The sequence below is a fragment of the Lissotriton vulgaris genome, chromosome 1_1, assembly GCF_964263255.1.
Source record: "Lissotriton vulgaris chromosome 1_1, aLisVul1.2, whole genome shotgun sequence".
In the NCBI taxonomy this organism is placed as follows: domain Eukaryota; kingdom Metazoa; phylum Chordata; class Amphibia; order Caudata; family Salamandridae; genus Lissotriton; species Lissotriton vulgaris.
The window spans coordinates 1,050,510,161-1,050,536,981 of record NC_141685.1 but is presented as its reverse complement, the minus strand read 5'-3'; the positions used below and the strand labels follow the sequence as shown (position 1 = coordinate 1,050,536,981).

The 26,821-nt window shown below is 48.6% G+C and overlaps 1 protein-coding gene across 3 annotated transcripts in view; it reads left to right on the top strand.

Moving 5' to 3' along the window:
• The window catches only part of PLPPR2 (phospholipid phosphatase related 2), a 152,958-nt gene that overhangs the window by 1,392 nt on the left and 124,745 nt on the right, over positions 1–26,821 (top strand). For 2 of the 3 annotated variants that reach the window (XM_086936448.1, XM_086936447.1), the window contains exon 2: positions 24,317–24,466. The exons of the other annotated variant lie outside the window; for it this stretch is intronic. In XM_086936448.1, coding sequence (XP_086792574.1) covers positions 24,401–24,466 — 66 coding nt within the window. In that variant the 5' untranslated portion in view covers positions 24,317–24,400. The remainder of the gene's footprint in view (positions 1–24,316; positions 24,467–26,821) is intronic. 3 annotated transcript variants of the gene reach the window in all.

Below are 26,821 nucleotides of genomic sequence, written 5' to 3'. Positions count from 1 at the left end.
TCTCTGTCCACCTCCTCGAGCTCCTCCAGGTGCGCTGGAGGAGGTGTCCAGGGGCCGATGGACTGGGGCAGCATGGGTGATCCAGGGCAGGCAGGCACGAGGGGCAGTAACAGAGCCGTGCTCGGCCTCAAGAACCGGAGCATCAGGGGAGCTGTAGATCTGAAGAGAGGTGCACTCTCAGGTGTGCGTGAGGTCCAGTACTGGAAGATGTAGGGGCAGAGCTAGGTTGCCCCTCCAGTACTAAAAGTACTGAATGACAGAGGCGGCAAAGGTCTGCTAGCAGAGCCCTGTGTGGGTCGTTAGTGGATACACGAGGGGAGCTCCAGGGGGCTCCCCCAGCAAAAGTGTTAGGTGGTGGGACAGGGAGAGGGGCCCCCTCCATGGACTTTGCTGTGGGCCCCCCTCACGTTTCGTTAGGCCACTGGGCAGAGCTGTGCTTTTAGCTAGGGCCTGAAACAGTTGAGTTGGTGCAAGCCAGGACTGAGGTGCACTTGTCTGGCAGACATACATGTTCACCCATGTACTGGGAAGGGGGCATGATGGGAATGTGGTTCATTGGGAAAGCTGTCTGTTAGTGCAGGTGCTAGAATAGTAGGCGGGAGGTAGGTGCTTGGCAGGCTGCATGAGTGGAGGTTTCAGTTCTGGACTGGAGGGGGAGGTGCAGTAAACTAACACTGAAAAAACCGTGATGGGTAAACTTTCGCCTCTTAATGGTGAGTGTAGTAAAGGCCCAGATCTCTGTACAGGGGTGAATGTTTGACATTGTCCAACATCCTGTCCATCAATTGCTGTTTTTGCATTTGTCAGCCCAAGGGGGATGGGTGTGCCCAGACGTGGGTCCCGTGCTCTCCATGCCACTGGATTCAAGCCAGCCTGGCTGGTGAGGGGTGAAACCCCGAAACCGGTCCCAGGATGCTTGTTTCTGGCCTAGTGAGGACCTGGCCTGGCAGTTCGGGCTGGACTTTTCCATGGAGAGCAGGTGTACTGGGGTGAGTGTTTCACATTGTTCAACATCCTGTCCATCAATTGTTCTTTTTGCACCAGGTAAGATATGTGAGGGTACCTGTCAGGACATGACTCTTTTATAGTGATATGACTGGACCTTCGTCATACTATCGCTGGTTCTCTGTTACTACATGGCTGGGATTCTGGATGGAATATTTCTTGACCCGTGTCACAGTACCTCTGGAGCCTGGCCATGAGATGGCATTGTTGCTTATGGCGTCACTATTGGGTCCCTTGTCATGTATGTGTGGGTCCCAGTCATGACATAGAGGAGAGCTTTGTAAGACATCACTACTGTCATTGTATGCCAGACCCTCCCCCACTAGGCTTTGATACTGCATGATGTCAGATTAAACTTCTTGCGTCCCTGGTAGGATATGTTAGACCCTTCTAATAAGGGTATACCCTAAAGAGAGTTCCTTGCTTCTCTGTGTCACAGGACTTGAGCTACACCTCACCGATAGGCCTAGTATGGCCGAGATTGGCCTTATTTTCCTTTTGTATCCTTTGGAGGGTGTGCTTGTTTGGCAGTTGGGGACAGACTGTTTCCATACGGAGTGGGGACAGCACTGATTTGCATAAGGAAGGCCTATGTTTAGAGTGGTACAGTGGTCGAAAAAGGATAGGTTGGAATGCTGCCCGGAGCGATCACCAGTGGTTCAGACTGTTTGCATACATTACGTCTATCACCTTACGTTTGTTTGACCCCACTATCATGGCATGGATGGGAAATCTGTCCTGATGTTACAGGGCAGCTGTGAAGATGTGACTGGACCCTATCCAAAATAATAAGTCTTTATATTGGCAGACTCCTTTCAGGATAGAACTGGTCCTGTCAGTATATGGCTGGGTAACCCTGTAACGATAACACTGGAAACTGTGTAGATTGATGGACTCCTTATAAGTTTCATCTGGCCCTGTCTCCATCAAGCTAGTCATCCTGTTGGGTTGACATCCTATCTGGATACTGGATACCTTGTCTAGGTGTGAGTCATGTCTGGATATGCCTGGATATCCAGGCATCTTTATTGCTAAGCCCCTCCCAGGATGAATGTGGTCACTGTCTAACTGGACTGTCGCAGGATACGGTTGGCTAATATGTCAGGACACAGTATGGCACTTTGCTGGATATGATCTGATACTTTGTCCGGATGTGGCAGGGCACTCTGTTCGGGTATGGCTGCATGTTCGTGGTTTTGTCCAGATAATGCTTGATCAGTCTCAACATATGGCTGATTGCCCTGTTAAGGTGTGACTGGAGACTCAGACAGGAAATATTGCATTGCTCCTGTCAGGAAACCACTGTCCCTCTGTCAGAAAACGGATGCTCACACTGCCTGGATTTAACCGGGGTCATCTCAGGATGAGGCAAGATGCACTGTCAGGATATGGCAGGGCCTCTATCAGGTAATGGCTGACCATTCAGCCGGTTTATGGTTGGGAACACCATTGCAATATGCCTGCATTGTCCTGATTCTTGCCAAGATGCGCATGTGTAAACTGTTCGCATAAGGCTGAACCTCTATCAAGGTAAGGCTTCACCCATGTCAGGATATAACTACCTGCTTACAAACATTTCTGGCCACTCTGTCCAGATATCCATGGGCACATGTGGTGATGTATCTGGGCACCACAGCAAGATATAGCTCAACTCCTTTCAAACTATACTGTTGTGCCCCAGCAATGATCTGTCTGGGTATTCTCCCCGAATAGGGCTGGCTCATGTCATGGCTCGGCACTTTCTTCACAGATTCCTGGGCCTATCGCCGAACATGGCTCCCAGTTCACCAGAATATTATAGTGCAGTGTGTCAACATTTAGGTTGACCACACTATAAGGATATGGCGGGCGGCCTGTCTCGGCTGGGTGTCCTGTTAAGGCATAGTCTGGCATCCTGTCTCAATATGAACTTTCACCCAGTGAGGGTATGTTTGGGCCCTTTCTAGGATATGACTGGGTCTTCATCAGGATATGGCCGGGCTCTGCCTCTTTCATGATGCTGACCTCTCTCAGGGTATTTATGGGCACTCTGTGAAAATACGGCAGTGTTGATGTCTCTGTGTTGCTAAGTATTTTGTCAAAATATAATTGTTATACTACCTAGCTCTATAGCTGTTTACTCTTGAAAAATATGACTAGCAACCATGTCAGGTTATATCTGGGTACCTTGTCTTAATATGGCTGTTCGCCCATGCGGAAGGGCAATGAGCTGGTCAGCCTGTGATGAAGTGACTGAGTGATATCACCAATGAATCCCCAACCCAACTAACATTTGCTGCATGCAAGCAACCCTTTGTGTCCTTCTTTGACCCACCCATTATTTTCTCAACTCTAAAAAAAGCCCCATAAAAGGCGAGCCAGGATTCCGCCTTAAAAAGGATGGACTCAAAAGCTGATTTGCAGACCCCAACCAGTGCTGATACCAGCTTTTGCAATTTGCCTATGTCAATGGGGCTTCTAGTATCCCTCCTCTTCACCCCTGCCATTTCCCAACTCTTCAAGGCCTGTCTGATGTAAAAAAAAAAAAGGAGGCAACCAAGCTCTGTGCACCTACTCCTTTTGCAATGAAACCCAGGGCTGCAATATGTCGCCTGCCATTTCCGGCTGATATACCTCCCTTTTAGTTTTGTCAGGAAAGTCCCAAGCGATGTCAGTCCGAAAGCCCCTCAATGAAACCCAAATATTGATGGAATGTCATCTCATAGGCTGTTCTGGTTTTTGAGGCTGGGCTGGCAGCAAGGAGATCAGGCAGGACACTGCACCACAATCCCATAGATGCTTGAGAGAGGAGCTAGTCTCCTCTTCTTCCTCTGGAGGGATGCACCTAAAATCCAGTATCTTGAAAGGAGGCAGAGCATTAGTACCATTGTTAAATAAACCAGGAACATGTTTAGCTTTAAACAACATGCTACTCCTTAAGTATACCAGCAAACTTTCCTTTAGCAATCTCAACACCATTCTTCAATTAGTGCACTGCTGAATTATCAACTACACTACAACCATATTATATGATCAGAAGTCCACAGTGTAATTGAGGAAGCAATCAATCCAGGTGCACAAGGTCATCAATATGGAAAACAACCCCAAAAATGCCTCATTCTTCACCAGGCCATACTTAAACCACTTACTGGACCATGTTTAGGTACTCCATTTACTGGCTAATATTGCTCCAAAGCCCAAACTTCCTGCTACATCGATGTACAAGCCACAATCTAGATTAGACACGGTGCGGATGGCCAGATAACACTCTCATTAAAACCCTCAATACAATTAGATCAAATGAGTAGGTTTTTCTTGATATCAGCAGATAACCTTATCTTGTGGCGTTTCACCTTGAGTCCCCCTTATAGTTTGTACAATGTATTTAAAGAAAAAAAGTTTTGTGTAAGATTATCAGACAATATAAGGTGCTCCAACAATCACGATTATGGTAGAGTGCGATTACAATTGGACAAGGGCACGTACGTACAATACATTTGATGTTGGTGGTCATACAATCGTACTGTCTGCATAAATAACCTGAAGAAGGGGCGACCTATGAGGATAATACGCAGAGCAAATTATTCTGAAATGCCAAGATCTGTAGCTAATGAAAATTTAGCTTGCTTTCCTTTAAAAATCCCTTATTGGAGTCCTGGAGGGCTTTTACTTTATCAATGGGCAACCTATACAGACCCTATAGCATATCAATTTTGATACTTTGGAAGACCAATCTTGTTATCAGACTCAGTGTCTTCTCTTTCAGTAGACCAGTCATGCCTAGGTTGAAAGCTCCTCAGGGAAGCTGTTATGGGAAAGATTTCACGGCTGGGAATCTGGCGGTCCCAAGAATAAGAAGCCATCTAGATAGTGAAATACCTTAGCTGACCCAGAGCATTTTTTTTTAACTTCCACTCCAGAAAAAAAGTGCACAAAATAGGCACAGGAGACAAAACAATCCCCAGGTATGCATTTGTCAGAATAGTACACCACTCCAAACTGGAGAAGCCCAGGAGATGGAAATCCTGAGGATGCACTGAGAGTAAACTAAATGCATATTCAACATCTGCCTTTGCCATGAGAGCCCCAACTACCAGGGATCCCTACGTAGTTATGGCCCGGGCAAGGGATGCGTACCATACAGAACAGAATGTCAGGTCTGCGGCCTCGGTGATAGATTGACCGTTGAATGTTAAGATTGTTGATGCGCCTAAATTCACCCGGGTCATTCTTGGGTACAACCCCTGGAGGGAGCAGACAAAACCAGACAAGAGCTCAGTTTCAAGGGGGTCAGCCATCCTACCCAATGCCAAATACTTCTGATCCTTCCCCTCAGCTACTCCCCTGCTTGCATACAAGAACTGCTGGAAGTAAACCCACACCGCCCTGTCGCCCCCTGTGGGGGATCCTGAAATTACTTCACAAACCCAAGTACAATTGCTGAGCTTCCTCTGAGTTTAAAAACACGGCCAAGGATGACACGCCTGCAAATCAACCTGGAAAGGGAGCTTTTTTCCCTCAAGAACTTCACTTCTCTGCTCCCTTGTGTTTTTAAAAACAGTTGAACTCATGGTGAGCTGGACGCTGCAGAAGGAGTAGTTATGCTTAAAGGTGCATGTCCTGCGGACCGGGTGCACATCCTGTCGTTAAAGGTATAAAGTTCACTCCTTTCGCAAATTGGTAGTTTTTTTCCTGAAAAAGGCCCTATCATATTCTTTCGAACAACTGCTCCCATACTCTTCCTGAGCACAAACCACACAATTTTGATAACATGAATGCTGAGGGCTAAGGTCTGGGAATTTATCCACCAGTACTGATTTCAAAACCGTAAAGCCCTTCAAACAATTAGTGATTGTCTCCTCCACCTTAGGCTTCTGCAGCTTTTAGGAAAATGGATTGGACTGCTCACTGCCCTCCATAAGAGTCTCTACTGTCACATCAAACAGCTCAACAAAAGGTCCCTTCCCGTTTTTCGCCTTAACCTCTTCAGATAGCGCATACTGCATGGGAGGTAGACTAAAATGTGCCAAAGCGGGCTGGTTAGTATAGGAACCAGCTGCCTCAACTGTCCGAGCCTGGCCGAGCCTGTGCAGTGACTGCTCCCTGGCCCCTTTGATTACTTTGGAGTGGAGTTGTGGGCATTGGTTGGGACCCAGACTGAGAGGGTGAAGCAGACCTTAGCAGAGCGACTAATCTATGTTACTGTCGCCAATCCATCCTCACCTGTCCCCTGACTAGATACACTATTGCTAACCACTACTGACAGCCCACCGCTCTTGGACAACCTGTGCCAAGCACGTTGCCAAATCTGGACCCTCTCTTCCTTGTGGCTTTTCCTACCCTAGGATATGCAGCACTTGTATCTGGTGCTCTGACCCCACTTTTCTAAGTGGAGGAGAGAAATGTGCCCACCAAGACTTGCCGTTGCCCACCATGGCAACTATTCCAGTCAGAGAAACCGTTACATTGGCAGGAAGCGTTCCGTCTTCATGGACCTGTATCTCTCTGACATCCACCGTAGGGGGCTTGCTCGATTGCCTGCTTTCTTTTATTTGCTGCTCTTCACTTCTTACCCTCTTTTGAGTCAGAGGAAAAGCTGATTTTTGGGGGAACCCCAACCATTGATAGCACTCTACCACAGTAGCAGAGGGTCACCTGTAGCTAGCTCCTTTATTAGGCATCATCTGCTCGCCACTTGCAAACCTGAGCAGCGAAGGGTGAAGTAATGAAAGAAACTCCTCAATACTATCCAGCGGAGGCTCCTCGGCTACGACAAAGAAGTGTCGCCCCACCTGCTAGCAGCCAAAAATTAAAAACAAAACGATAAGAAACGCTTGTTTATTATCGTTTTATTTTTTCTCTCTGTGCCGAGGCATGGGGGCGGGGTCAGGGTGACAACAGGCTGGTGGAGGAGTGTTTTGAGGTAAACAAAAGGGGGGGAGGTACCCTACTATTACAAATAGGGACAGGGTAAATCTTGCACAAGTATACAGAAAGTCCCACAGTTTCCAACACATATGTGTGTATGTATTAGCACAACCGCAAGTAGTACTTAAAAAAAAATTTCAACATTTAAATTCACAGAGAGTCAGTTGGTCAGCAAACACATATTAATAAGCAATAAATCAAATACCCATATGTAAAATTAATGCTCAGTTTATTACAGTTCACAAAATTATAAACATCTTATTTTTTCGAAAAAAGCAATTCATCACATTAAAAAATTCATAATTAACAGAAAACAAAGTCGACCCTGCGTTTCGGTGATTGAAACAATGTACACCTTCTTCAGGACAGTTTTCTTTTAATTTCGCAAAGTTATGATTGCTCCCCCATAACAGTTAGACTGCGGATATACGTCAAGGTGTGGACGAAAACCTTTAAAATCTCCCAGGAATGTTCCACTGAAGGAAGATAGTCCAGGTAAAAGGACCTTCGTTGGAGCCACTGTCTAGGAAAAATTAATGATCATCTCAAAACAAACTGGAAGAAGTCTATTTCACATCTGGCTGCAGGGCGAGCTGTAGAGGGAGCCCTCTCTGGGCGAGTAGTTGAGGGACAGGAAGAGAGGGATGCCAGTCCTGGGTGCGGCGAGGAGATCGCTCCCCGCCCCCTGCAGGGAGCCCCGCAGCGAGGTCATGATTGTAGGAAGGTAGATACCTGACTATGGTTACCCCCGACTTTTTGCCTGGTGTTTTGCTGGTTTTCCGACTTAGTTGACCTGGGGCCCTGCCAATCAGGACCCCAGGCCTACTGCTCTCTCTCTAAAATGGATTCCATGTACCTTAGGTACATTTCCAATTGGAACTGGGCCACCCTGTCAGACACTGTAACTCAGGGCATCGGTGTACCCAGGGCCTACCAGGGGCTGAAGCATGTATTATGCACCCCTGGATGGCCATCTAAATCTGACACAACTGGCTGCACGACAGCTGGGGCAACGTGGCGTACTCGCCCGTTGCTGTAGGTATAGTATCCCTATATCTAACCTTAAAATGGACACCCGAGTTCCTATCAGTCACTCCTATGGCAGGCCTTGACAATCCTGAAGGCAGAGTGCGTGGAATCGTGTGAATTGGGCTCTGGCACGAGCCGAGCCCGGTTGCAGCTTGCGGAACCAAGACCCAATGGCTGTTCCATGATAACGCGTATCATATCGGTAAATTCGGTATAGCGTTATCAAGACATGTCGAGTAAGGTGTCATACGAATCGGGATACTGCCCCCTCACCAATTCTGGCGACGAGGTTAGCATTCCGCCCTTCTAGAGGGACACGACATGTACGTAACTGTGAACCCCGGTTAAAGTTAACTGAAGCCTCAGCTCCACAAAATGGATGCTGCCACCACAGACACGAGTCTGACCTCCTGCTGCTGGGAGTCCTTCCAGCGAGGAGAGCTTGGACAAAGGGTTTCCTGTCAGGGGCGGTGTTCGCACCATCCCAGACAGGGTTTTGTGTATTCTGGGTAGGTAGGGCTTTGCAGGAAGGTGACTGCGGAGTGGCACCCCGGTGCTCACTACGCATCTGCCGGCTAGAACCAGTTCCAGGGGCGCACAGCCCCTGACCTGAGGAAAGTCCGGCAGGGGAGAGGGGTGTAACTACCCCCCTTCCTGGTCCCACCCCTAGGGCAGGACCTAGTCACGTACCCACCCCTTTCTTTAGGATAAAGGCCGGAGCGGGGACCCTTCCAAATTAGATCATCTTTGAATCAAGAACTACTTTCTACGAAAGGACATTCGAGACTCTTATCAAGATTTCTCCCTTGTGGCTAAGGAGTAGTGACCCTGCACCCGCAGGCACCATCCAAGAACTCTGCGGTTTGCTGCAAGTCCTTCCTCAGGAATCCGACGACCCAGCTCGACGAGAACCGGCGTCCCTGGCACCTCTGACCTCTACCCACATCGTCAGCTCAGCTGAGATCTGTGGGTGCGACGAGACCTCGAGGGACCGGCCATCATCAAAACCTGCACGCTTTCTTAAACCAGCACGATCACCGAAGGAATCCTCTGGTGAGTGCTCTGGGGTCCGAGAAGCCTCGACCCTGAGCCACTCCAGCATCGAAGTGCAGTCTCCCAGCATCTCCACGATCTGCGTGGGGACCTTCTGCTTTGCTGCTCAGCACGTTGTCCGATCACTAGCCGCTGGCTTGTGACTCTCTTGACGACATCCGACAACCACCGCTGCTGGTCTGGTTGCTCCAGACCGGCCTTTGCTCCCTTTTACGAGAGGAGCACCCCGGACCCTCCTGGTCCACTCAAGACGCCATTTTAGGCCCACCACGTGGCCCTGAAATCTGCCAAGGCTTGTTGCCCTAATCCTGGGCCCAGCGACGCCGACAGCATCAACCTTCGTGGGACAGCTCGCACCTCCATCCTGGTCGCCGACAACGCCTCCTGGTCCGTGAGACTGCAGAGCCTAGCGTCGCCCACTCACCTAGTCGAGGTGACGGCCATCCGGTGCCCTCCTGGTACCCTCTGACTACTGGCTAGTAGTACGAACTTGGTCCCCTCTGCTTTCAGGTATCATCGATCTCTGATCCAGGCTTGGATCTCTACGAACTATTCTTCACTGGTCGCCGGCCAGCAACTCCTTCCTTCCGGCTCCTGGCTCGTCAGCAAAGACCCCCGACGCCTGTAAGACTTGTGCAGCCGCAGCCCTTGTGGCTAGGTAACTCCGGCATTTCGGTGCCCGCATAGCCTCCTTACTTAAGGGTCCTGAGTCCCTCGCTTCCGACTTGCCTTATCGGGTCCGCCCGAGACCACTAAACTTTCCGTCCCCTCGGGCACTTGTATTGATTGTGCACTTGAAGTATTTTCCTAAGAGTTTTGTTCTGTGCTTAGTACCCTGTCCTCATAAAGAGTACAGGGCTGTTGTGATTCTAATAAATATACTGTTTATTTTCATAACACTTGTGTGGTGTCCTTTCACTTGGTGTTCAAGGGGTATGTGATGGTATAACAGCTGGCTTAACACGCCCTCTAGAGTTTAGCCCGAAGACTGCTCGTATCCACGCTACTAGGATAGCTGGTCTAAGGTTGACTTACAACCAATCACCATAAGGGTCGTTTGGACCGATGCATAGTGGTCTCTAGAATAGTGAACACTGCATATCGGGCCAACTTCTCACATTGGTGAGCAGCTGTTGGGATTTGAGCTTGCTGTTGTTCTACCACGCGTATCCTAAGAATATCTTGTGAAAGATCACATAAGTACTTCAGGTACATATAACTTAGCTTAGAATACTCTGAGTTCTACTGAACAAGCTGTTGTAGCTCCTCAAGGCTTAGCACACCTTGGCTACAACTCTTAGCAAGGGATCAGTAGGTAAACACATAGTGTAGGTAGGGGCATCACTTACACCACACTAGAAGCAGCATGTCAGACAAAGGAGGAAACTCTGAGTCTCCCCTTGTGTCAGTCGACCTTCCACAGGTCACCTCCAGATATGCTGCACTTAGCTTCCAAGAGATGCGACAGATCTGTACATCTCGGAAGCTAAAACAGGGTGCAAACCCTACCATTCCGTTTCTGATTGGTCTCTTGGAGACTTATGATGCAAGGAGGGCGGGTAACACCGACCCTTCTCATCCAGAAGTGGATATGCCCCCCCTCGAGGGAACCCGAGGTGACCCTGACCTTATCCATCTCTCCGCAGAAGGCGAAGAGGAGGACGAGGAGCCAGAGACATCTGGGGACGAGGCAGACAAAGGTCCAGTCATAGTTAGCCAGCTAACCCAGGACAACTTAAGCCGGCACGAGAATGGTACCAGGAGACTCCTGGGGCCTCTCTCAGGCCAGCTTAACATTGGGAATGGACGAGTTAGGTCTCTGTCGAGAGGCTCCAATAGATCCGTTCGAACCAATGGCTCTCGAGGCTCTGCTCGAAGAGGGATGACATCCCCTCAGAGGAGAGTGTACCTAGCGAAGGAGCGGGAAGTCAATCTGCGGATCGAAAGGGAAGAACTTGCCCTAGCCAAAGAGAGACTCGCCTTTGCTAGAGAGCAAGAATTGAGTGGGACAATTCCCACTGGTGGCAGCATTCCCCCACGGGAACCCAGGAGTTTAGACACTAAGCACCTGAATAAGATAGTGCCCCCCTTTAAGCAAGGGGACGACATCCACAAATGGATTACTGCTTTGGAGCGGGCCTGCACTGTACAGTGCGTCCCCCAGAGTCAGTGGGCAGCTATCTTGTGGCTCTCCTTTGAAGGTAAAGGTAGAGATAAGCTCCTCACTACTAGAGTCGAGGATGCTAACAATTACCAGGTCCTGAAGAACACACTGATTGATGGGTTCGGCCTAACCACTGAGCAGTACAGGTTGCTGTTCAGGGATACCCAGAAAACTCAGTCTCAGGACTGGTCTGATTTCGTTGATTGTGCCACTAAGGCTTTTGAAGGCTGGCTACTGGGAAGTAAGATTACTGATTTTAAAGGATTGTACAATCTAATTATGAAAGAGCAAATCTTAAGTAACTGTCAGAACCAGTTATTACACCAGCACCTGGTAGACTCTGATCTGACCTCTCCACCAGAATTGGGTAAGAGGGCGGACAAATGGGTCAGAACCAGGGTCAGGCCGAAGAACCAGGGTGGTGACCAAAAGAAGGAATCGACCAAGCCTCAAGAGAGGGGTGGGAATAAATCTTCTGATCAAACCACAGGGCCCCAAAATTCCTCTGAAAAGGGTGGGTCCCCAACTTCTCCCAAAACCCAAAAGAAACCTTATTGTCACACCTGCAAACAGGTGGGCCATTACAAAACTGACAGCAGTTGTCCCAAGGCCAACAACAATAAGGAGAACATACCCCCAAATAAAGCTTCCCAGCCTCCTGTTACTACTACTAGTAGTAATCCCCCAGGTGGTGGGAGTGCCCCCAAGAATCTGGGTGCCTTTTCTTTGGGAGTACCTGGGGACTCTGGCCTAACCAGGTCCCCTGACTTAGATACTCTTTTCTGTGAGACTGGCATGGGGTTTGCCAACTTCACAGCCTGTCCCAACACTTTGGGCAGGTACAGACAGGAGCCCCTCATCAATGGTTCAAAAGTTGAGGCCTACAGAGACACAGGGGCTAGCATCACCATGGTGGCTGAGAGCCTAGTCCCCTCAAGGCAACTTATGCCTGGTGCCACATACCAGGTAGTGAACATTGATGGAGTGCAGAGAGATCATCCCATAGCAGTGGTAAATCGCAGCTGGGGAGGTGTCACTGGTCACAAAAGAGTGGCAGTGTCACCAAACTTGCCTGTAGATTGCCTACTGGGGAATGATTTAGAGACCTCAGCCTGGGCCGGGGTAGAGCAAGAAACCCATTTTAAAATGGTAAACCTCCATGGTAAGGTCATTGGGGCCGTGATAGTCACAGCCCCAGTCCCAGAAGTCCTCCCTGAACAGGTCAGGAGGGCTGTGCCAGTCACAGCCCTATCCCAGAAAGATGCCTTTCCTGAACAGGTTGGCAAGGCTGTGATGGTCACAGCCCAAACCCAAACTGAGTCCCTTCCTGAAAAGGTTGGTGGAGTTGTGATGGCCACAGCTCAAACTCAGACCGATAATAGTGTTGTGAAGCCTGAAACAATGGATCACTCCACTCAAACAGAGAGCATTGAGGAGGAAGAAAAGTCTTCCCCCACCCAGACACTAGGTGAGAGCCAGCCTCCTCAGGGAACTGACTCTACCCCTGGTGAAGGAACTGCCCCAGAGGTAGTCAGGCCTAGCCTGGCAGAGCCCCTGATGACAGTGGAACCTTCCCAGGTGGGACCCAGTCTGGAGCAGGTAACCTGCCCCTCTCTACCCTGCCTAAGTCAGCCCAGGGCTGTAGAGGTCAGGGAGGCCAGTGGTGGACCCCAAAGGGCCCCCTGTCCAAAAATCCCCAATCAGCAGATTAGGATCACTGAAGCTAGTAGCCCTAGCCAAGTGAAAATAAAACAAACTCCTGAGGGATCCCCCTTAAACTTAGTTAGGGAACTCCCACAGCTGGACACTGTTGGGCACAGCCAAACCTGGGGCCTAAAAACCCCAAACCTGACCTGTCCCTCCAGTAAGCCAAACAGAGGGACTCAGCCTCCAGCTTTAGGTAGCCAGAGGTTGACCCTGAGAGCTCATAGCAACTCAGTACTGGAAAGAAAGGCACATATGGTGGATCGTGATTGGAGGAAGTTGAGCCCAACAGTAGTGGAGTCTCACTTCAGTACTCCATTCCCACACCAGCCTTTTACTTTGCCAAAGCACGCCACAGGTAGTGATTCCCTATGGTGGAGACCCTCAGATACCCTTAGGGTGAGGGGTTGCTTAGTGGACCATGATACAGGGGGTAACCATGCCAGTGCATGTACCACCTCATATGGCCACTCAGGCAATATAGGCTTACCTGGTCAAGGATAGCCTTATCTTCTTTCGTTTGGGGGGTGGGGGGGGTTGTGTAGGAAGGTAGATACCTGACTATGGTTACCCCCGACTTTTTGCCTGGTGTTTTGCTGGTTTTCCGACTTAGTTGACCTGGGGCCCTGCCAATCAGGACCCCAGGCCTACTGCTCTCTCTCTAAAATGGATTCCATGTACCTTAGGTACATTTCCAATTGGAACTGGGCCACCCTGTCAGACCCTGTAACTCAGGGCATCGATGTACCCAGGGCCTACCAGGGGCTGAAGCATGTATTATGCCACCCCTGGATGGCCATCTAAATCTGACACAACTGGCTGCACGACAGCTGGGGCAATGTGGCGTACTCGCCCGTTGCTGTAGGTATAGTATCCCTATATCTAACCTTAAAATGGACACCCGAGTTCCTATCAGTCACTCCCATGGCAGGCCTTGACAATCCTGAAGGCAGAGTGCGTGGAATCGTGTGAATTGGGCTCTGGCAGGAGCCGAGCCCGGTTGCAGCTTGCGGAACCAAGACCCAATGGCTGTTCCATGATAACGCGTATCATATCGGTAACTTCGGTATAGCGTTATCAAGACATGTCGAGTAAGGTGTCATACGAATCGGGATGCTGCCCCCTCACCAATTCTGGTGACGAGGTTAGCATTCCGCCCTTCTAGAGGGACACGACATGTACGTAACTGTGAACCCCGGTTAAAGTTAACTGAAGCCTCAGCTCCACAAAATGGATGCTGCCACCACAGACACGAGTCTGACCTCCTGCTGCTGGGAGTCCTTCCAGCGAGGAGAGCTTGGACAAAGGGTTTCCTGTCAGGGGCGGTGTTCGCACCATCCCAGACAGGGCTTTGTGTATTCTGGGTAGGTAGGCCTTTGCAGGAAGGTGACTGCGGAGTGGCACCCCGGTGCTCACTACGCATCTGCCCGCTAGAACCAGTTCCAGGGGCGCGCAGCCCCTGACCTGGGGAAAGTCCGGCAGGGGAGAGGGGTGTAACTACCCCCCTTCCTGGTCCCACCCCTAGGGCAGGACCTAGTCACGTACCCACCCCTTTCTTTAGGATAAAGGCCGGAGCGGGGACCCTTCCAAATTAGATCATCTTTGAATCAAGAACTACTTTCTACGAAAGGACATTCGAGACTCTTCTCAAGATTTCTCCCTTGTGGCTAAGGAGTAGTCACCCTGCACCCGCAGGCACCATCCAAGAACTCTGCGGTTTGCTGCAAGTCCTTCCTCAGGAATCCGACGACCCAGCTCAACGAGAACCGGCTTCCCTGGCACCTCTGACCTCTACCCACATCGTCAGCTCAGCTGAGATCTGTGGGTGCGACGAGACCTCGAGGGACCGGCCATCATCAAAACCTGCACGCTTTCTTAAACCAGCACGATCACCGAAGGAATCCTCTGGTGAGTGCTTTGGGGTCCGAGAAGCCCCGACCCTGAGCCGCTCCAGCATCGAAGTGCAGTCTCCCAGCATCTCCACGATCTGCGTGGGGCCCTTCTGCTTTGCTGCTCAGCACGTTGTCCGATCACTAGCCGCTGGCTTGTGACTCTCTTGACGACATCCGACAACCACCGCTGCTGGTCTGGTTGCTCCAGACCGGCCTTTGCTCCCTTTTACGAGAGGAGCACCCCGGACCCTCCTGGTCCACTCAAGACGCCATTTTAGGCCCACCACGTGGCCCTGAAATCTGCCAAGGCTTGTTGCCCCAATCCTGGGCCCAGCGACGCCGACAGCATCAACCTTCGTGGGACAGCTCGTACCTCCATCCTGGTCGCCGACAACGCCTCCTGGTCCGTGAGACTGCAGAGCCTAGCGTCGCCCACTCACCTAGTCGAGGTGACGGCCATCCAGTGCCCTCCTGGTACCCTCTGACTACTGGCTAGTAGTACGAACTTGGTCCCCTCTGCTTTCAGATTTCAGATTTATTTATTATGTTTTGGCTCTCAAAAGAGGGCCACATAAACATGTACATACAACACGACACCATAAAATACAAGAGTTATGAAAACATACTATACGTATCGTGATAGGTGCACTGAAAACCATCAGTCCCACAAGCCCAGGCCAGGACCACCTTCCAGAAGATTAATAAATAGCTAAAAATCCTTTAAAAAAGTTAAAAACATAGGCACAAAACATTTCATTTGGTGGGCAATAAAGTGCATGAAGAAATTCTTGAAAAGTGACAATGCTGAGGCGTAGACAGATTACTTTAAGCCATCGGTTGCGCAAGCTACGTAACATAGGACAAATCAAAAGTACATGCATACAGTCCTGGTTTTTCAATTTACATAAATTGCACAGCGGCGATGTGCCATGCCATTTGGACAACAGCACATTAAGAGGGATTAAGTCATACCGTAATAAAAACCAGAACCTGCGTATGCCATGTGGTAAATTCCACAGGGCGTACGGTTGGGGCTGTTTCAACCTATAGGAGGAGATTAGCGACTCCACGTTCCTTTTGTCACCAACTGTTTTTTTATCGGTTAAGAAACAGTACTCCCACGAAGCCTCCTTAAGGACCTGTTTTAACTGCGTGGGAGTATAGGAGAACAGTGTGCTTTCCTCCAGCCCCAAGATTTTCACCGCCCTTCTGAAATTGGCAACGAGTTTGGAGAACTCCTTGAAATTGCCCAAAAGTTCTTTTTTGAGCAAGGCTCGCAGGGTTCCTTCTCTCGCTCTAGCCAAACTGGCTACCCACCTTATTAAGGCGCATAGACCCTGCACCCAGGCACTCCTGAGTCCAAAATCCAGCCTACAGGCGGCAAGTGAACAGGCATTATTGAGAGTCGATAGGGATCTAAGGAGTTTTCCCTCAGTCTTGTGGCAAAAGTCCCAATATTTTAACTCAATTATTTCTATGCCATACAAAATGGTTGCGGGGATTTTAGCTCTAAATACTTCCAAGAGACTAGAAAAATGTCTTCTCCCCGTTGCCAGGTATAGGGACTTTAACCCGTTGCCATGGGCAAGAGCTTTGCGAGAGCAATGCTCTATATGAAGACTCTCGCTCATATTGGCCGAGAATATTTTCCCTAAAAAGGTATAACTAGTAACAACCTCCAATCTGTGCCCTCCGATGGCCCAACGGAAGTCTGTCGAGCGGCATTTCTTTCGACCAGCAATGCACATCACTTTACTTTTATTGGTATTGATCTTCATATAATGCTCCCTGGCGAAGCCCTGCAAAGCCTGAAGCCGATTTGCCAGTCCCACGGGTGTTAAATCAAGCAATAACACATCATCGGCATACATCAGGCAGGCCATTGGCACCCCTCCTATCGATGGAGCGATCCCCTCGCTGTGGGATACAGCAGCAGGGAGGTCAGTTGTATATAAGGAGAATAACAGGGGCGCCAATAGACAGCCCTGTTTAAGGCCATTCTGCGCTGGAATTTTGGCCGAAAGCCCCCTTTCGCCCCCCATTAAGACCCTGCACCAGGTCTCAGTGTGCAGAGCCCGCACCAATTCCAACAGGTGTGAAGGGAGGCCCAGCATCGCCAATTTTCTCCACAGCGTTCCCCGATCTACTTTGTCGAACGCTGTGGAGAAATCAATAAAGGCGGCGTATACCACTCCTCCTCTCACCTGGACATATTTATCCGTAATAACCTGCAAGGCAGTCAGGTTGTCCAACGTACCATGTTCCCTTCGGAAGCCAGTCTGTTCCAAAGGCAGGATATTGCGCTCCTCGACCCAATCGGAAAGAGAACTCAGGAGGCATTTCGCAAAGACCTTTCCGATGGAGTCGAGGAGCGCAATCATGCGATAGTTACTGGGACTATTCCTTGCCCCCTTTTTAAAGATAGGAACCAGAATGCTTCCTCTCCATGATGCAGGAACACATTTGGAAGAATGGCACGCCTTAAACAGGGGATACAGGATTTTACTCCAGGTCAATGGATCTTGTTTTAGGACCGTCATCGGAAGCTCGTCCGGTCCCATGGCCCCAGAGGATCGCATGTTTTTTATAGCCAACTCGATTTCCTTCTCAGAAGGAGAGAAAACCGAGTCATCAGGGGCAGAATACGAAAAGTTATCAGCAGATATGGTCCCATTTCCAGCATATAATTCACTAATATGGGAGAACCATAGATCTTCTGGTATAGCTATCGGGAGAGGGGCGTGGCGTGTACCACATCCTTTCCCAATTATTGCCCAGAAATCTTTAATGTTGCCATGTACAGCGGATTCCCTTAATTTAATCCATACCTCATCCTCCATGTCCCTTTTAATTTTTTTCTTAAGTCTGCTTCTCTTTCTTCTTAGCCTAGCGATGACTATCCCACGTTCCGGTAGCCTATCAACATACTGTGCACGGATTAGTTTGTTTAACTCCCTATTCAGATTACGGAGGGGCAGAGGCACTACCTCTCCTTTTTTCATAAGCGGGGCGGATTTTTTAACATTCAACAGAATCTTTGACATGAATGCCTCAAAGCAAACTATTTCATTTCCGTACCACAGTTCTATTTCCCTGAGAATATCGGACAATAGCTCCTGGACCCCATTAATGGCAGCATTATTCCAGAAGCATCTTCCAGCCCTTGGGTTGAAGGTAGCCTCCTTACCATTTAGAGCCCAGGATGCCGTATTCAGAGAATTTAATGAAATTGATAGTGCTAAAATACTATGGTCACTCAGAGTCGTGGGTATAATCTTTAAGTCGAGAATCAAGGGGAACAGGCTGTAACTGGCGATAGCATAGTCCAAAATAGATGATCCAAAGGGGGAATTGTGGGTATAATTTGCGGGGACGTCAGATGGAAATCTTCCATTTAATATAATACCATCCCCGATTGCTAGTTCTTTTAGCAAAATCTTCCCCCTTTTATTTGTTCTTAAGTTTTCCGGGAAAAGCGTCTGGGGGATGCAATAAGTTTCCTCCTTAGCTTTATCCCTGAAAAGTGTTAGACTAGCATTTGATACTTTACAGTTCAGATCACCGATTAACAAAATTACAGGAAAAGGAGGAGAATTTTTTATATTTTCCATATATTGGAGGACCCGCTTCAATTTATCATTAAAACCATCCTCAGGCGGAATGTACACATTAAAAATAACCATGGAAAATTTTGTATTATCATGGTACATATTTTCCAAAGTGATTGTGTGAAAGAGACTAGTCGGATCAATATAGTGGGAGAATCTCCATTGGAACTTAGTTGACAGTAAACAGGCAAGCCCCCCCCTGGCATGCCCTTTTTTAGAGGGTGCAGCCGGTACTTCCAATACATAGAAATCTTTTAAAGGCATTAACCTATCTATGCACCATGTTTCCTGGATACACAATATATCGGCTTCCAGAGTGGATAAGAAGGCCAGTTTCTCCGGGCTACTATGAAATCCGGCCGCGTTCCAGGAAATTATGTTTAAGCTTGGGTTAAAGGCGGGGAAACAATTTGGGGTTATCCTTATTTTTTGTTGATAAAGCACTATGGAGCCAATTCCACCGGTTATTGTCATCATTGAGTGTGGAGTTCTCAACTAGTGGAAGTGGCTTCACGTGTGATACAGAACGTTTTCCCCTGGAAACCCAAATTTTCAGGTCCCTCAGAGGAGAGGTTATCCAATTTTGCTCACCGCCTCTCAACCCCTGCCTATCGAAAGAGTTTGGCTTGCCAGGGGTGGAGATAGGAAGAATATCAATTCCTAAACGTTGGAAATTTTCCGCCTGTTCAAGGATCAGATTAGTTATAATCGGGGAATAAAATTTCACCTGAATACTCAAAACCCGGCTACCCCCTAACAGAGACACCAATTCTATGTCTCTAGACTGAATATGATAGAGACATTCAACCTCGCTAAAGCGCTTAAGAAGCCAGGCTCTATTCAATAAGAGGTCAGTATCAAATAATGGAACAAATTCTAGCACACGTACATCCGCAGTGGCCTTAGGTACATTTACAGGCCGAGCAAGAGGACAAGCATTTTCGGAGTCAATTGTTACCACAAAGGGAGCAGCCAACGGATTTAAGGTCTCAGATGGAAAAGAAAGTGGCCCTCCTGCTGCACTCCGAACCGGAGAGCCTAGGCGAGGGCTCCCAGTTTGTGGAAGGTCTTCCAGGGAAGACAAGCTGCCTTGTTCATTTTCCTCCTCCACTGAGGTTGAAGTGATTAAGTTCTCATCCATATCCGTTTTTAAGGAAGTAGATAAAGGCTCCCCATTCCTTATTACATTCTCCCTTATCTCTGTGTATTTTTGGAAAATGATCCTCCGTTGCTTCTTCTTTCTATATTTTCGAATTGGTTTCCTCTTGCTGGCTTTGGTGCTTTTTTGTTTACCATGTTTTTTCTTTTCTTCGTTAAGTTGGGGTTTGTCGGCCAAGAGTTCTTTTCCACCATCCGGGACAAAGATAGGAAATAGCTCCTGGGCCGTTTTGGGGCCAGGCAAGACTTTATCCACCTCCTCTATCTCGAGGACTATGTTCTTGATGCAGTTTGAAGCTGCAGTATGAGGCAACTCCTTATCAGGGACCAAAGAAGACGGTTCATTTTTCTTAACTAGTTCGCTTCTAGTGGATTTGATTTTCCCCTCAGATGCAGGTTGTTCAGGTTGTTGAGGGGAGGAGGCCTTACCCAAATCCGGCACTTTCTGCAGCATTAACTTTAAGATTTGGGTAACTGATTCAAGGATACAGTCTGAGCTGCCTACAAATTTTCCTAAAAGCATCAATATTGAAGCAAGAAGTTGTTCCAGCGCGATCATGGATTCAGAGATCGGCTTTTCTCGTGTCTCCACCATGGAAATATTATCCAGAAGATTAAGATCGGGGCTCTTTGATGAATTTAACAGGTCAGAGATTTCATGTCTGTTTAGTGACGGAGTGCTACTATACAACATTAGTCCTGATGGGGTGGCTCCACCCTGAACTTTAAATTGCTCCAGGGATTCCACTTTAGCAGGGCTTATGTAGCGACCCCATAGTTCCAAGTCAATAGATAGAGCGGACAGATCATCTTCCGGCCTGACATTCGTGGAAGCCTGGGGGATTGATGGTATATGTACAGGCTCACTTACTATCGTCGGCTTCCCGACTGTAGGGTCCCGTAAGGGAGACCCTCCTACCATGAGTTGGGAGGCCCCCTGCTGGGCCTGGGGAGAACGAGGCTCAAAGGTGGTTGGTAAGTGTACTTCCGGTACCTCAATGGCTTTGGTATCTGAGTTGAGTAGGGTAACACATTTAGGTTTGTTACTAGCGGTTAGATCCCACAGTTCAGATAACTGACATTGGCCTTTCAGAGGTGGATTATTTATTGATTTATTTCTTGTGCGGATGGAAGGTAATTTCCGGGTGGATTTTTCTCCCACTACCCTTCCAGAACGTAAAGTTTTAGACATTTTTCACGGTAAAAAAGGAAAAAATGTAGCACTATAAAATAAATAAAAGTCTGGAATGCAGTTGGTCCCTAGCGGGACAGGTAGGACCAGGGTGCAGTATATCTATCACAGTATTTACGGCGAATTACCCTCCTACTCAAATGGGCACAGACGTAAGTAAATAATAACTGTGCATAAGAGAAAATGTAAGGGTCCAGGCCCAGCCCGGCCTACCTCGGTCACTGAGGGCCACAGAGGGCCCGCCCTTTGCCCGGGCTTAGCTCCGGGCGTCCCGCTCGCGTCCCGCGAGACGGGGGAGTCGCCGTATTTCTGCGCCTCCTGGCGCGAAACTGACGCGGCTGATGCCGCTAGCGCTGCTGGGATTTGTGGTTTTTTGTTGGCCCTGCTCCGCGCTCCGCTCGGTGTTAGAGGCTTCAGAAATCTTGACCAAAGAGCGGGAGGCGAGCGGGCGGGCAAAAGCGCTGTTGAAATTACCCCAGCTGCAGCGTTCAGTAGCAGTCTCAAAGCAGGCAAATCTTCCACAAAGGACACCCCCTCGACCGGGGAGTCGCCGTATTTCTGCGCCTCCTGGCGCGAAACTGACGCGGCTGATGCCGCTAGCGCTGCTGGGATTTGTGGTTTTTTGTTGGCCCTGCTCCGCGCTCCGCTCGGTGTTAGAGGCTTCAGAAATCTTGACCAAAGAGCGGGAGGCGAGCGGGCGGGCAAAAGCGCTGTTGAAATTACCCCAGCTGCAGCGTTCAGTAGCAGTCTCAAAGCAGGCAAATCTTCCACAAAGGACACCCCCTCGACCGGGGAGTCGCCGTATTTCTGCGCCTCCTGGCGCGAAACTGACGCGGCTGATGCCGCTAGCGCTGCTGGGATTTGTGGTTTTTTGTTGGCCCTGCTCCGCGCTCCGCTCGGTGTTAGAGGCTTCAGAAATCTTGACCAAAGAGCGGGAGGCGAGCGGGCGGGCAAAAGCGCTGTTGAAATTACCCCAGCTGCAGCGTTCAGTAGCAGTCTCAAAGCAGGCAAATCTTCCACAAAGGACACCCCCTCGACCGGGGAGTCGCCGTATTTCTGCGCCTCCTGGCGCGAAACTGACGCGGCTGATGCCGCTAGCGCTGCTGGGATTTGTGGTTTTTTGTTGGCCCTGCTCCGCGCTCCGCTCGGTGTTAGAGGCTTCAGAAATCTTGACCAAAGAGCGGGAGGCGAGCGGGCGGGCAAAAGCGCTGTTGAAATTACCCCAGCTGCAGCGTTCAGTAGCAGTCTCAAAGCAGGCAAATCTTCCACAAAGGACACCCCCTCGACCGGGGAGTCGCCGTATTTCTGCGCCTCCTGGCGCGAAACTGACGCGGCTGATGCCGCTAGCGCTGCTGGGATTTGTGGTTTTTTGTTGGCCCTGCTCCGCGCTCCGCTCGGTGTTAGAGGCTTCAGAAATCTTGACCAAAGAGCGGGAGGCGAGCGGGCGGGCAAAAGCGCTGTTGAAATTACCCCAGCTGCAGCGTTCAGTAGCAGTCTCAAAGCAGGCAAATCTTCCACAAAGGACACCTCTGCTTTCAGGTATCATCGATCTCTGATCCAGGCTTGGATCTCTACGAACTATTCTTCACTGGTCGCCGGCCAGCAACTCCTTCCTTCCGGCTCCTGGCTCGTCAGCGAAGACCCCCGACGCCTGTAGGACTTGTGCAGCCGCAGCCCTTGTGGCTAGGTAACTCCGGCATTTCGGTGCCCGCATAGCCTCCTTACTTAAGGGTCCTGAGTCCCTCGCTTCCGACTTGCCTTATCCGGTCCGCCCGAGACCACTAAACTTTCCGTGCCCTCGGGCACTTGTATTGATTGTGCACTTGAAGTATTTTCCTAAGAGTTTTGTTCTGTGCTTAGTACCCTGTCCTCATAAAGAGTACAGGGCTGTTGTGATTCTAATAAATATATTGTTTATTTTCATAACACTTGTGTGGTGTCCTTTCACTTGGTGTTCAAGGGGTATGTGATGGTATAACAGCTGGCTTAACACGCCCTCTAGAGTTTAGTCCGAAGACTGCTCGTATCCACGCTACTAGGATAGCTGGTCTAAGGTTGACTTACAACCAATCACTTAAGGGTCGTTTGGACCGATGCATAGTGGTCGCTAGAATAGTGAACACTGCATATCGGGCCAACTTCTCACAATGATGTTATCCACGATGAAGCCCTGGCCGTGGTGCTGCGGGTGCTGCTGCTGCTGGTCGGGGCCCTCCAGGCTGATGGAGCGACCCGAGGGGCTGCCGCTTGACATGCTTCTGCTACTGTCCAGGCTCTTGATCTTAGGCACGGGGTGCAGCGGCGGGGAGGCGGCCTGTGGGGCGACAGGGCGCCATTCTCCGTCTTGATGTCCTGGATGTGCAGCAGCTGTTACGGGGTACCTGGCTCCGACTGTGTTTATGCGCAGTCGGGCACCAGATTGTACTGCTCAATCCACGTTGTGCCCCTTTTAACCTATTTAGTGCCGGAATTCGCACCAGGTTTTCATGTTTTTTTTCTTCTTAAAATGGCGCCCCCCCCCCTGCTCTGCTTCAGTTTCGGTTTCACCTTCTGCGAGGGAGGGGGGGGGGGGGGGGTTCAGTGGGTGGCTCCAGCACTGACCTTGTTGTCTCCCGCACAGTGCCATGACGGTCTGGCCGGCCGTCTCAGGACGATTAAACCGTCATGCGCACTGAAGCTCTCTCCAACCCGAGCTGCGTTGCCGGGTTGGGGAGAGCAGGCACAGGCTCCCAGTCTAATTGGGAGCGCAAATCATCGGCACTCAGGCCAATCCTGATGCTGCTTTCAGCAGCATGGAAGCAGCGCCAGGATTGGGCACAGTGCACTCTCGGAGCCTGTGCCAGCAGAAGAGAGGGACGCGTTTCAGCGAGGCAGGTAAATGCATTTTAAAATGTATGTTATGTCTGTCCGTCCCCCCATCCCATCCAACCCCCCTCCCCACTCAATCCGCATGCAGGCCACGTCTGATACTATCGTGCCTACACATCACCCTAGCTAAATCGGCATTGTGGTAATGCCATGTGGCCCGTCTCTGTTTCTTTCTGAGCCATTATGAAGCAATCCCTTGAGTGTGGACCCTCGAGCATATTAGGAATACTACTGCACTAATTTAATAATACCGTCTCAACAGACCCAAACAAAATAGTTTCTGTGTCTTGTTAAACACATCCAATATGAATTGTGTTTTTCTCTATCCAAGCCCTTGAAAATTATGAAATGACAAACCGTTGTTCCACGTGTGCATGCAGACAGTTCATCCACCAATGACCTCTCCGGCCAGCCCCAGCATAGCAATGCTAAATGACTGCACTAACATTGTGCATTATAATGCACTTATTATAAGGTGTACATTATTTTTGTCAGGTTTGTAACAGAAATCCAGTCTGCCAAACTCTGAATGTTCCATAATGCACTTGTAATATGACAGACATGTTATCCATCAGGTTTGTGACTGCACTTCAAACTCGAGACCAGACCCTTAGTCTGAATCCACCTTTTGCAAGTCTGTGTTTCTGGTACGACTCATACTCCAATCTGTAAGTGTTCTTCTGTGGGGTAGTGGATGGTGGTAGCATGCAATAAAGACAGTGTCTCTCATTTGTAGGATCCATGGACACTGCGGAGCCTGCCGAGGCAGGATCCTGAATTTAGGACTTTTGGCCAGACAGCACGGACAACACCCACCACCATGGCTGGACAGAAGCCGGACGTGAAGCACAGTTTATCCATTATACCCTGTTTTGTGTTTGTGGAGGTAAAGTACTAATCTCAAACCGTGCCCCAAATTCCTCCTCTTGTGTTTTGAATACTTCTGTCATTTTTCTACAACATGTATCACTATGTTCTCCATCAGGGCCCCCCTTGCAGTCTATGTCGCTCTTATTTACCTGTACCCTCTACAATACTCCCCTTTCTAAACGCTAGGATAAGTCACATGCCTAAGCCTTAGCAGTCCGCACCTCAACACATGGATGCCACATTAGTATTTCCAGCAGCATGGGCTTGAAGCCAAGTCAAAGTGGGTTTTCTTATTTAAGAGTATTGGCAGGCAGGGTCTCCGTAGCGCCACTGTCCATGTCTCCGCGTTCAAACGAGTTTCCTGGTGCATGAGAAATTATATAGCAGAAAAAAGATATAAAGAGTGTAAAGTTCAGAGGAGCAGAGAAAGATTCGTTATATTTGGGGGGAGGGTAAGAACATTTAGAAATGATAGTAGATGGGGAGCAAAACAAATGACAGATTGAAGCAAACAAAAGAGTAATAGAAAAAAAAGGAATAAACTGCGAAGAGCTACAGATGTGAGTGCGTGTATCCTTACACACCGGCAAGCGTGGGCACGGAGACACACATACACACAGAGACATATAACAATACAATTTTGCTTTTATTGCACAAAATGCAGTGGTATAAATAAAAATATTTCACAGGACAGTGTGAAATATGTTAATATTTCTCAGGGAACTATGAAATTTGGATTTCATTATCTAAGTGACAGCCCCAAAACTTCACAGCACAGCATTACCATTGCCTGGGTTACCAGTATTATGAAGCAAAAGCTGCCCAAATTATATGGCAGGTTATTTGAATTATGCAGCAAGAAATGGCAAACTATGTGGCATAATGCAGCACATTTTTACTTCATGTTTGTCATTCTTACATGTTGCCAGTGACTGGACAAAGGTTTTGTCTTATTAGTGACAGATTAATAGGAAGTGGTGTCACGCCGCGGCTAGGGAGACTGACTCCGGAATCTGGGGATCACGGTTCGATCCCCGGCACCGGCGGCAGATTAGCCCAGCACCATGTGACTCTGGGCAATAGCTTGTTTAAGCTTACCGACGGCCCACAGTGCCTAGAGACCCTTATGGTTGATTGTGTGCTGTACAAATGTGGATTATTAATACCCAAATACACCAATAAGCAAATGAAAGGTGACGAGTCAACATTATGTAGAGGGTCTTGGACTGTGCAACAACAAGTTTTTAGTAGCTTTTGATCCGTTTGATATAGAATTTTTGTTGTTGTTAAAATCTGAAGATTACGCAGCAGATGATGGATTATGTGGCAAAATCCATAAATATACAGAAAACAACGTGGCTGCAAAATCACTTAATTCCAGAAAATGTACAAAAATAAACATTCTAATTCCAATCGCTCCTCACTGATACCTGCACTTTGCAGAAAAAAAGCTTTTTCAAGCACGCTACCCCAAAACAAACATTTAAAATAAAAAAAATACATACCCGGTCACCTGTATAATATGGTCCTTTCTCAGCATTCAGGCGACATTTACAAGCCATTCAGCCTTCGGTCTTGTGATTTATGATGTCACCAAAATCCTTTGGCCAACATTGGATCGTAATAAACAGTTACCCATTATTGTATCCTGCTTATTATAGATTTGCTGACTACTTTGGTACCCATTGACAAACCAGAACAAATTTGGCAGATGCTTTGACGCTCCTGCTGTGTTTCTTCATTACAAATGTCATGCAAATGGGGTACATTATTTGGGGTGATCTAAATGCAACATTTTCCATTGTAAACCACATAGTCATTTTTACTGTCGGCTACCGCAAAAACTGCTGAGCGGAATTATACCTAACTTGGCATGTAGGTGGAACTGCGGACCTTAAGGCTAACCTTAAATTAGGGCTCCAGTTTTTATGGTATTGATTGTTTTAACATTTCTACCTGTAGTTGGTCGTAAATATGTTTTGGGTCATCCTACTTGTATTTATTTACCTTATGTATTTTGTGTGCTTTGAAAAAAATGAAGTTGTAACTAGTATATTTCCACAATTGTTTAATGGATAAAATGAACATTTGCACTTGGATGTCTTAAGGATTTTAGTGCCATGAGCTACAATACATAGAACAACAATGCCCACCTAAAATATTAGAATTGTAGTGTAAACAATGGTAGCACACACCGGTGTAGTCCGTTTTTATTTCAATCTCTCTTATGGTCAAAGTGCACAGTAATTGGCCTGGCAGTCATGGCAGACAGCGCTGAGAGTCACTCAAAAGAGAAGCTGCTTTCTGCTTTGCTCCAGATTTAAAAATGAATACAGACAGGGAAGCAGATTGTTTTCCATCTGTATTTATT